The sequence below is a fragment of the Pygocentrus nattereri genome, chromosome 30, assembly GCF_015220715.1.
Source record: "Pygocentrus nattereri isolate fPygNat1 chromosome 30, fPygNat1.pri, whole genome shotgun sequence".
In the NCBI taxonomy this organism is placed as follows: Eukaryota; Metazoa; Chordata; class Actinopteri; order Characiformes; family Serrasalmidae; genus Pygocentrus; species Pygocentrus nattereri.
Window position 1 is genome coordinate 7452176 of NC_051240.1, and position 12201 is coordinate 7464376.

Consider the following 12201-nt stretch of genomic DNA (forward strand, 5'->3'; position numbering starts at 1 on the left):
TCTTGCATGTACATTCTTGTTCAAGACTACACACATACGGTTCCATCCGTGATCTTAGGATGTCTTCTTTAATTTTCCTTAATTTGATGGCCTATGACCCCACATCTAAGTATGAACCCATCAGAGTCATTAGAGCAGAGGTCAAAGATGGAGCATACCATATCCTGTCGGTGGGGGGAGGGGGGATGTTGACGGCCAGCGTTCCTTTGCACTCCTGAAGCTCTACAGTGAGCAGGAGTGGCGTGTTGGACACCTCCTCCATCTTCTTCTTAATGAACTCCGTCTCCGCTGCCTTCTGGAAGTACTTGTTCTTGGTTATCTTGTCCACGAATCTCATGATCTTGCTTGGTCTGTGGACTCCGCTGTATCTGGTGAGGAGGAATATAATAGGATAACGCTTGTGATCATGATTTTAACACTAGAGCTTTAAAGTAGCTTAAATAGGTCACCAGCATAGCTTACATTCAGCCCTTTCCTGCTTTGTCTAGCTTTAAAGAGCATCTCAAAACCATGACATTAAACCAAGCTGAGAGGTGAGAGGTCACCTGCACTGTGGAAAATTAGAGTTGGCATTGTGAGCGACTTCTGTGTCAAACAGCACCCTGTAATCTGACTCACTAACCACAGTATTTCTCAATGTTTTCAAGAGCTCATGGAAAAAAGTCTGTCTCATACGGTTTCATGAATGTGTTAAACATGAAGGACTCATAAAAACTGAAAAAATTAGAGGTAGAAATACAGATAGAAATAAAAAAACAAGGAGCGTGTGAGTGAGAGACAATGAGCAAAAGAGAAAGAGAGCGCGAGAGACCACAAGAGAAAAAAGAGACAGATGGAGAGAGAGAAAAGAGAAAGAAAAAAGACAGTGCAAGCAAGAGAGTGTGAGCGAGCAAAAGAAAGAGAGTAAGCAAGCATGGTGAGGGAAAAAGCTACGGCCAGCGAGAATTACAAAGAGAAAGAGAGTCTTCATTTACCCCTCTGCTCCCGGGGGCAAGTTTTTATCAGTTACGTTTTCTGTCCCATCATCTTCGTCAGAGGAGCCGGCGCTGGACGATTCCTCGTCACTGTCAGCCAGGCAGTACGTCCGAGGTCTGTGCCTGAAAGTCAACAAACACACAGACAGTTTAATGTCCAACACAGTGACCAACAAACATGTTCTTTGATAACTTTTAGCTATGATGCCCTGGAACAGAGGATCCCAGTCCAGTCCTTGAAGATCTGCAGCCAGTCCAGTTTTATTTAGCTTTAATAATAATAATAATAATAATAATGTTTATCTATATAGCAACTTTCATACATTAAAAATGCAGCCCCATGTGCTTCACAACACAAAATAAAAACTGAGGAAAAAGAGAAAAAAGATAATCAAAAATAAAAACTAAATATAAATAAAGAATAAAGAGTAGAAAGAGGATATATTAATAATTATAATTAAAAACACAAAATAAAAGTGTAAATAAAAAAGTAAACAAGACAATAAAAGAGCTACTAACAAAAAAGTAAAAGTCATAGTAATATTCCAGTAAATACAAAGGGAAGTATTTAAAAAATAAATAATAAAAAAGTAAAAGTTTAGAACTGTTTTTTAATATTGACAGAAGAAGTTTTATATGTGGAATAGATGATCTTTAACCTCGATTTGGAACGTAATCTATCAGCACTCAGAAATGTATGAAGGGGCTAAACCATTAAGAGATTAAAAAACTAGCAGTAAAATTTTATAGTCAGTTCTAAAAGAGACAGGCAGCCAGTGCAGCGATGCTAAAACTGATCTAATATGAATCTGTTTTCTAGTCTGTGTTTATATTCTTGCTACTGCAAGTTGTAATCTGCTGGCTGTACTTGCAGGAAGTCCGATGAACAAAGCACTAGAAAACACGAAAGCACGGATCAGTTTCTCAGCGTTCTGCAGACAGAGATAAGACTGAACTTGTGCTATATTCCTTACATGATGAGAGCAGTTTTTGGTAATATTATTAATATGTGCTTTAAAAGTTAAAGAGTTAAAGAGTCTAGAGTTACACCAAAATTCCTGAGTTCAGTTTTCACTTGTAGAGCCAGTTTTCCGTACACCTTTTTCCTCTTTCCTTCACTATCAATTATTTTAGTGTTTGTTCCAAACCTTTCGACGTAATGAGAGGTTACCGCTCTTGATTTTCCACCAACGCCGTGTTCCAGGTCTTGTTTTGAGCAAAAATATACAGACTGGCTTTGGATCCTCAAGGACTGGACAGGGAATCTCTATATCAATATCAAACATCACATCACTACAGGCATCGCCTACAGCGCACTCAGACACATGCATGTTCACACTCAGTTTACAAGAAAACGCTACTAAACACAAACATGCACACACCAAAATAATCCGCTGTGGCTTCAGTTTAAATCTAAAGGCCTCAGTAAGCACGTTGTAAAAACCCACAGACTGTATGGAGGCTCACAAATGAAATAAAACTGTATGGGCTTCAGCGAGAGGCTTTATAACCTGATCACGTGCAAAACTTTGGGTAAATTACATGTTGTTTATTTTAAGTAAAATAAATAAATAACCCATCATTTACATAGACACACTTCTGCACATTTTAATATTCAATTACTGTTTATTTGCTGAATTTAATATATTGAGGGAAAAATAAAACGTGCAAAAGTTTTTATGTTTATTTTTTCCTATATGTTAAAATGCCATATTTAAGTGTGGTCTCTGTAGAGCAGGGGCATCCAAACTTTTTTTCAACGAGGGCCAAATAGAACCATGTCAAAATACCCAAGGGCCGAAATATTATTCACAAAACGTTTTCAGAATAATTTAGGAGGAACAATAAAATGTCTGATGCTTTTAGTTTATTCCTATGCAAGTGTTTATTTGTTAAAAATATAATTTGTTATACAAACTAAATAAAAATGTGTAGATTTCAGTGTTGTTAGATAAAGTTCTTTAGATAACCTCTTTTTAACTCAGTAAATCAACACATCATTATTTGACTGGGGCCATAAAAACTTTTGCAGACGACATCATTCAGTGATGCAACAACAGCGGATGTTGCACTAGAACCTCTCATAAGCTATAAACCACAAAATAAACACCTGCCATTTGAAATATTTTTGGTTATTTGATATACAATAATGACTTGTATAATGCGGACCTGCACAAAATTACTCGCTCATAAGGTATTTTAGACGATTCACTCAATATTTAATGAATTCTGTGAACAAAAATTATTAATAAATAAATATTTATTAATTTATTAATATAATAATAATAATATTAATTAAATGATTATTAATAAATACATTATTAAAACATTATAAATAATAACCTGTATTTATAGGTCATTATAATTTTTTTTAATAAAATGATTTTATTATAGCTTTTTTGACATCCTCCAGCTACTCAGTCATTTCAGAATCGACAGCTCTGCTCATCATGTGGACACTTTTTTATTTACAGCTACCAAGTGTCCTGCTAATTATTTGTAATTATTAAAAAGCTGTGAAGATGCACAGATGGAGCATATCAGAGTCAATTTATACATTTGTTTGCAGCTAAAAAGTTGTTTTAAATTGTAAATAATCAGAATACATATACATAACCAGAATTTTTTGGTTGGACCTCTATAAAAGCTACTTTATGCAGTATAATCTTGAACTAAAAGGGATTTAAGGGAAACGATTTAATCTGTTTTTTTTATAATGTAATTTCCATTGTTGTCTGCCTGAACTGAACCTTGGCACAGAGGATTATGGGTAAATCCTAATGTGGGAGAGTAACATGAATAACATGCAGGAATGCAGTTTTAAAAGGGAGCAGAACTTCACAAAAAGTATCATGTGGTGTACTTTCTATAGTGTGTCTGCGCCCCTTTAAAAACAATGAAAAATAAATAAAACAAATGAAAAAATCTCTCCATCTACTGAAGCATCTGTAAGAAGGAGTTTTTTGGGGGAGAAGCACAGTTACTCACCAGACACAGAGAGAAAGAGGGGGAAAAGCAGGAGACAAAGCAGAGCAGTGGTTATTATACCATAGCAAAGCATAATTAAGCACACATTTCTGCAAAAAAAGATTAAACTGATCGTTTGGCAACATGAATAAATTACACTATATACCCCCTTAGCCCAAATGTAGACCATCAGAGCTACGAGGCTAATGCATCAAAAACAGGATATGGAATCCTATTAAGGGGTTAAGGGGCCAAGGCTCTCCCACTTTAAAGCCAAGCTCCCCAGATTCCTGCCAATGGAAATATTACAGAATGTAAAGTCGTCAAGGGCAAAATGGCAGTGTTCTTAGACCCTCATGACATTTTTCCACCTTGAATAAAAGAGAAAGACAAAGTTCCTAACATTGCAATTTTTCAGCAGATATTATCACCATGTCAACATTTAAAGTAAAATTTAATGGCAACAAGTAAACAGCAGTAGATTGCTCCACTGTTTCTTAGCTGAGCTGTGGTAGCTTATATGGACTATTCTTGTAGCTTGTGATTGCACTATTAAAAATAAAGTTTCTGTACAGGTACATTTTTTGTTCATCAAGGTATAAACAATATAAGTGGTCCCTCAAAGGTACTCAGTGGTTTAAAGATCCAGTTGTGAACCCTAACTAAGTTTTTCCAGGTAGAAATTACAGATTTGCACATTTTCATAACCTAACGTTTTAAAACAAAACAATAAAATGAAAAGGCTGGAGATGAGACGGGGAGTCAATACAACTTATATATTTATCCATATCATCTTAATGGATTTGTGGTACAATTATGTTCCCTGACTAAAGGTACTGAGATGCACCCTTGAGGGTACCAGTCCTGCCCCAGTGACGATTCACTGCCTTTATTTTTGAGAGTGTAGTATTAGAAGACAGTAGTAAAGAGAAAGAGAAAGTTTACTATTACGAAAAAGCGACAAGAGCATTGCTATCTTCAAATATTCACCTTAGACATCTACACCAGGTGCTGCAAAAGAAAAGACTGTTTGTAAGCCAGTCAAAGTAAACAAATGAAAAATGTTCTCTTTGATGGTAATAGGTAGGCAATTTGCTTATTTTTTAGCTACAATGAAGTTGGTTAGTCGTCATCCTCACTATCGCGAGATCTCGGAGCCCCAGTGCTTGCTAGCTGGACCCTTCAACCTAAAATACTCTGGCTTTGCCACTGGCACACCGTGACTGACACTTTCAGAGTTCATCAGAGTTCATTCTCAAAATCGCACTTAAACAATTGGTTATTGGTTCTTTTGCATGTCACCCAGTCCTTTCCTGTCAAAGTAGGTGGTTCCTGGACATGTTAAGGGACGAAAGGCACCAGCCTCTGACCTAAACACCTGACTGTGAGACTATGTACGAGTTAACAGTATCAGCCAAGTATTGTAGTCTTGTTCATGCTATTTAGGGCTGGGTATCATTATAAAGGGTATTATTATTGATAGCAACACCTTAATTTCAATACCAATTCCTGAGTGACACTCTTCTCAATGCTTTTTTTTAATATTACAAACTAAACGTGTGTGTGGCTTAACCAAGAAATCAATGTGATTCTAGTAAGTCTTGGACACATCCAGAAGTGCTGATGTTATAAATTTACACATGGAAAGTAATTTGACAGCCAAGCGGCAGCCGGAATTCAGGAACAAGCACATTTATTGGCTCACAGATGATGAAATTCAGTGAAGGAATTCAATCAGTATCATAAAAGTACTGAAACTCAGCCCTAATGCAGCATGCAGTGTGGTGGTCTTACCCTTCTTTTCCAAACTCTCCGAGACCCTCTCCCTCCTTTCCCAGACGGGACAGGTTCATCTTTGTTTCCAGAGTCATGAGGAATGAACCCTTATAAGAAATCTCCAAATCAAACCACAGACCTGAGAGAGAGCGAGAGCGAGAGAGAGATTCAAATGGAAAAATATCAAAAAATAAAGGAAGAACTGGAATAATAAATAAATAAATGACTGAAATTCCAGCAGCCCTAAAATCTCCTCAAAGATCTCCCTGGTTTGTCTCTTATTTCTGATTATTTACAATTCTCCCTCAGTCCCCTCTTGCGCTCCCACTGTGGGGGCTTCTCCACTGACGGATCACCGAATGAGTCTGAGCACAACAGGGGGCAGAATTAACTTTAACAAACTGATCTGATTCTCTACAACAAACAGTGGGGAGTAGAAAGGAGGGAGAGAGAGGGAGAGAGAGGGAGAGAGGGAGAGAGAGAGAGAGAGAGAGAGAGAGAGAGAGAGAGAGAGAGAGAGAGAGAGAGAGAGAGAGAGAGAGAGAGGGAGGGAGGGAGGGAGGGAGGGAGGGAGGGAGGGAGGGAGAGAGAGAGAGAGAGAGAGAGAGAGAGAGAGAGAGAGAGAGAGAGAGAGAGAGAGAGAGAGAGAGAGAGAATATTCCCGAAGTCTTTGAGGAGGGAAAACAGCTGGAAATCTCGTGTTGATCCTCCTGGTGAACAGAGGGGGGGTCTCAGTCAGCAGGGAGGGGAACGTCTGTGTGTGAGCTGATAGCTTTCATATTCAGCTTTCAGCAGTGTTTAGTCACTATCCATGTTATGATGTCATCTAACAGGACTGCACACTACCTGCATTCGGCCACTAGAGGGCAGTTTGAAGGAAAAAGATGACCGTAGCACACCCAGCATAACTGTTAGAGATGCTTTAGTAACACACAGTTCTGACGGCTTGGAAGGAAATTAAATTAAAACAAAGAACATGTGTTTTTTCTCTATCTACAGTTTCACGTGTAAATGTTTACTGTCTTTAGGACATATTATAAACGTATTGTGTTTTTCTAAATGTTTTGTAAAGTGTTTACATTGTATTGTTCTCATTGTCAGTAAGTGTCTGAATCTATCCTTTCATCCATCAATCCACCCATATCTATCTGTCTGCCCATCTATGTCCATCAATGTATCAATCTCTACATCTCTGTTCACCTATCTGTTTCTATTTATCCATCCATCTACACATCTATACTCTAATTAATCCATCCATCTATGTATCCATCTGGGCATTTATATATGTATCTAATGTTCTATATCCATCCATCCTGTGTCCATCTATCTATCATTCTGTTTGTGTATCAATCTCTCTGTTAATCTATCATCCATCTATATATTCATCTGCGTATCCATCTATCCATCTATGCGTGTCAGTCTCTCCATCTACACATCCATCCATCCACAGACAAAAATTCATCTATCCATATATCCATCTGTGCACACATCTATGTCCATCAATGTTTGTGTCTATTCATTCATCTATCCATCCATAAATGTATCTATCAATATAAAACATTCACATATCCATCTATCCATTCCCATCTGTGTGTGTGTACATATCCACCTATCCATCCATCTCTGTAAATGCATTTATCTAACCACCCATTCATCGACATATCTACCTATCAATCCATCCATTCGTCTATCCACCCATGGACCTCGATAAATATGCATATCTGCTTATATATCTATTCATTCATTTCACTCCGTCTCTCTTCTTCACGTTGTGATCAGGCACAAAGGCCAGGTGTGAACACGCAGAGGACGCCCTTTAATTGGATCACAATCGGACCACTCAAACTACATTCAGCGATGGTTAGAGACGAATCTTGACCAACTTTATGCTTTATGATATGTATATAAAATTACATAAATAAGTGAAAATGTGTCTGCGGAGCGCTGACTAGGAGGTGAAAACATGGAGGATATATGACGGTGGATATATGACAAGAGCCTTCTGCACTCCAGAGCAGTGAAAATGTCAAAGGCAAGCTTATCAATTTGTTTTACAATGGGGAATAAAGTAAAAGTAAAAAGAAACAACACTTGCTGACATGCTTTTCTCACAAGGAAAGCAAAATCAGTTCTCATCTGGTCCAACAGGGGATGTACTGAAGTGAAAAGCGTAAACGGGATGAGGCCAAAGTAGATCCAGATACGATCAGAACATGAAAGCCATGTTACGCAAGGTGTAAACAGGCTTTTAAAGCCACCGAAACAGCTACACTCGAGAGCAAGGCTTCAGCGTATCAAGCCCTTCTAGGCACTTTTTCTTTGACTCTTTGTCCGTTAGTTTGTTGTGGTTCTCCATGACAGCCTGATTCAATAAAAGCTGAAGTGTTTTCTCTCTCGCCGCTGCCGTTATTGTCTCTCTCTCGTTTCCCCCTAGCCTGAGCAGTCACACTGTGATGTGGTTTTGCAACCGTATTAGTCAGTCAGAGAGAGGAGGCCAAGCAGAGGTCACAAGACAACGCCGACACATCTGACCACGCACCAAACAGGGCTGATACAACAGCCTGTTTTATAATGGAGAAGTGTGAATGTGATAGTGAGACGGACAGAAAGAGAGAGTCTGAATCACACAATGACCGTCAGTGTTCCTGACCGTGTGCAAGCGGGTCTTAAAGCTACTGTGAGAGCGTCTGCAGTAAACTAAATACAAGGTATGAATTTGACATTCTTACTTTAAACATTTTCAATAATATACACCAGAATATGACCTTTGCCTTGTCATCACAAAGTGCATGACACGGATCAGATGACACACATGCAGACGCACAAAAAAATGATATGGTCACTGTTGGGACGCTGCACGGTCACTGATCATTTTTCATTTTTTTGACACCATTTGGGCGGAAAAAAATAACTTCATTGTAAGTTAATATAACAAGATTTTATTCCAAGTGATTTTGGTCTATTACTGTTGGTCCATTCATCATGAGATGTTCAGACAAGGGCAAAAGAGCAGCTGGCATTTTATATAGTTTTAAAAAAAGGAAGCAATGAAGTTTCGATGTAACAGCAAAAATATATGCGTAAGCACACATCCTACTGATAACTGCCCCGTCTCTCTAATCCCCTCTCCCACTCACTCTCACTCTCTCTCTCCACTGACCCTTGCTCTCTCATTATCCCTACATCTCTATCCCTCCCTCTCTGCCACTTGTTCTTCCTTTTCTACCCTACTCTTATTCTCTCTCTCCCTCTGCCTCTTACTTTCTTTCTCCCTACATCTCCCCCTTCTCTCTCTCTCTCTACTCTACCCCTCTAGTCTTACTCTCTCTCCTTCTGCCTCTTGCTCTCTGTTTCTCCCTACATCTCTCTCTCTCTCTCTCTCTCTCTCATTCTCCCTACATGGCCCCCCTCGCTCTCTCCTTTTCCCTATAAGCCCCCCCCATCTCCTTCTCCATATCTCTCTTTCTCTCCCTCCTCCTTTCCCTCCTCTCTCTCGCTTTTCTCCAGTATTCTTTTCAATACTGACGTCTTCTTCAAACTGACTGCTTTTGGAGAAAAATGCTAAGCCTTGGAGAAGAGAGAGCATTTTTCCTTTTCACTACTCAATCATCCAAACACTGTGTGGTGTCTCACTGCTAACCACTCTCTGTGGAAATGCTGTTTACAGCAGGTTATAAATAATCCCCACTCAACTCACCTTGATGGTCCACCGAGGGCTGAGAGGCCCAGAGGATGCTGGGAGTGCACACACCCATGTCCAGCTCCGTCAGGGTGAGCTCGTTCATGAAGTAAGGCAACTGCAAAGCATAATAAAAATCACTGGTAAAGTTCTCACTCTTCATTCCATACAGTACATACATGGGAACTAAGCTGCAAAATCAGCCTGTTTCAAACTAACTGCTTTTACGTTGTCACAAAAAACAACAAATACACACGCTGAAGTTCTGATGAATGTTTCAGTTAGAATGAATGCCCTGCTTTCTAGACATAACACCGGACAGCCAATCCAAAATCAGATCCTTTACTTATCGGCCTTTAATTCTAAAAAGGATACAGAAAGGTTGGCAAAATGGTCTTGTAAAAATGATGCATTTTTCGTTACATAAAATTGTTCTAAGAGGGCCTCGGTTTGAAATTCTAAAAAGCAAAGAAAATGTGATATTTGGGCACTGAAATGTTTAAAGTGTGAGTCAATCACAAAGAGAGCTGCTTATGTAGTTTCTGACACTGTGTGAAAAACTCATCTATGAAAACGGACAAATGTACAGACAGCAGTAATAGATAATAGTATGCCATACAGTGTTAGAAACCAGACTATAAAGTTTATTAGAGATACTGAACAACTCAACACAGTTTGAGGTAAGTCATTTAGGTGTCCATGTAATACCATACTAATTGATAACTATAAGCTTTCTTTACCAGTTACCCTCATTAGCCTCATACCTCCAATGAAAAACTTATAAAGCAAAATTTGGACCAACTATGTTTTGGCCAATTGATTACAACTGTGCTGAAGGGATGACTGAGTAAAGATGACTTTTGAAACTACCGCTTGCCTGCTTTGAAATCTCTGTAGTGTTATCTGCTTTAAACCTCACCGCAGGCCTCTTTAAAGACTTCAGTTGTCCTTTGCTGGCCCCTTTAGCTGAATCTATACAACGAGCCAGTAAAGGACACCTGCTACAAAAGGGCACATTTGACTGGATGAGTGCAAGCTAATGCACACTGGTTAGTCAGAAACTCCTCCAGAAGCCATACAAACAGAGCTCAAGACAATACATGCAACGAGAAATAAAGCTCAGAGGCAGCTAACCCGGCTCAAGCTCATGCTCTTACCCCAGAGAGCCTAAATAAGACAGCAGCGTCACTGACATTTACTTTCTCACTGCCTTTTTGTACAGGGCTGGGAACAAACCACACAAATACATTACAGCTAAAAATGCCTGAGGAATTTTATTGGAAAGAAAAATAAATTGCAACATAGATTCAAGTTGTGTATTCCAAAATTAGCAATTGGCAACTACTATGGAAAACCAGGAGAAAACCTAATTTGAGATAAGGATGACCTAAGGGAAACTATGACACCTTTAAAGGGGAAAATGTGTGTAAACAGCAGACACAACGTCTGACAAGAGTCTGCAGTGCTTTCATGGAAACAGCATCTATTTAACCTTAAATATGATTCTGTTGTCTGTGGTCCTTCTCTCCAACTCCATCAAACATGAATCCTAAGGATATCTACAGAGCACAGTTGAGGATGGTTATTTCCGATCCTTTTATTAAAATCTCTGCACAATTAAGTGGTTAAGACATAAACAGTCATTCAGAATGGTTTGGTGTGAAGTGCTTCGTTCTAGTGAAATTGATGTGCCAAAATTGTTCACAGTGGTTGTGATAAGAACCAGATGTCCACCTCTAAAAGGTTCCTTGCATAAAGTTATCACATCAAATGGCTACAAATACATTGCCTGATGCCTAAGACATTGTTTTATGGACATTTTTAAAAAATACATTCATATCAGGAGAGGTACACTGTGAGACAAAATAGTCCTGAAAGAATTTTTTTTTTTAGATTTATCACAATTTTACCATCATCAACATTACATATACAAACAAACTAGTTAATAAAAAGGCTATACTTGTGTTGTAGACATCCTGACCCCTGGCTCCCATCACCAACACTGAGAGATCAGAGTGACTCTGACGGACTTTGTTTACATCTCAACAACTGAATTATACAGTAATTAGTGGCTCAACTCTGTTGGCTCATATTTGTAATTGTTATTTGTAATTGACTCATATCTGGCATCAGTGTCCTCTGAAAGGTCTTGTGTGTCTACATTTTATCAAGTTACAGCAACTGCTGACTCACTGTGTCTAACAGATGACAACAACAACTGTGCACGGACAGTGAAGTGTGATGTTTAAAAAAATACAAATAATAAAACAAACATATATGAATAAACTGCATTCCAATCTGACCATTTTCACTACGGTCGTATTACCACATTTTAAATCTAACCTAGGCTCGTATATGAAAATGGCTCAAATTTAATTAGAAAATATTAGCTCTGGATAAATTAATATGTGATCTGTGGCTCTTTAACTCTGTAATATTAACATGGTTATGGAGTTTAAGGCATACTCACCCTGATTTTACTAAGCTTCATCTGAATCTTCTTGGACACCCAGTCAGCCCAGTGCTTCTCTCTGAGGAAATCCCACGCAATCCGACCAATCAGAGCGTTTACCCAGCAAACAGGTCCCTCCTCTTTTACTGAGTCGTTTGGCAACTGATTGAAATACAGGAAACGGGATCATTTGGACACACGTGATCACTTACTGGTCATCTTATTTAAGTAAACAGCACATTCCCACATGCATATACAAGGAATGCAAACAAACTACAAATATGCACTCATGAATTTAAACAGGCAACTCCACACTTACAGTACAGTGCCAAAGTCAGAGATCACCTGTCATG

At 38.7% G+C, this 12201-nt stretch overlaps 1 protein-coding gene across 2 annotated transcripts in view; it reads right to left on the bottom strand.

Annotated features, from left to right (window-relative positions):
* Window positions 1–12201, bottom strand: part of LOC108424774 (testis-expressed protein 2) — a 55308-nt gene that overhangs the window by 6596 nt on the left and 36511 nt on the right. Inside the window, exons 7-11 of one of the 2 annotated variants that reach the window (XM_017692997.2) lie at window positions 11867–12010; window positions 9415–9514; window positions 5736–5856; window positions 975–1091; window positions 159–368 (exon numbers count right to left, since the gene is read on the bottom strand). In XM_017692997.2, the coding sequence (XP_017548486.1) occupies window positions 159–368; window positions 975–1091; window positions 5736–5856; window positions 9415–9514; window positions 11867–12010 (692 nt within the window). Of the gene's footprint in view, window positions 1–158; window positions 369–974; window positions 1098–5735; window positions 5857–9414; window positions 9515–11866; window positions 12011–12201 lie in introns of both variants that reach the window. The other variant, XM_017692996.2, reaches the window with a different exon arrangement.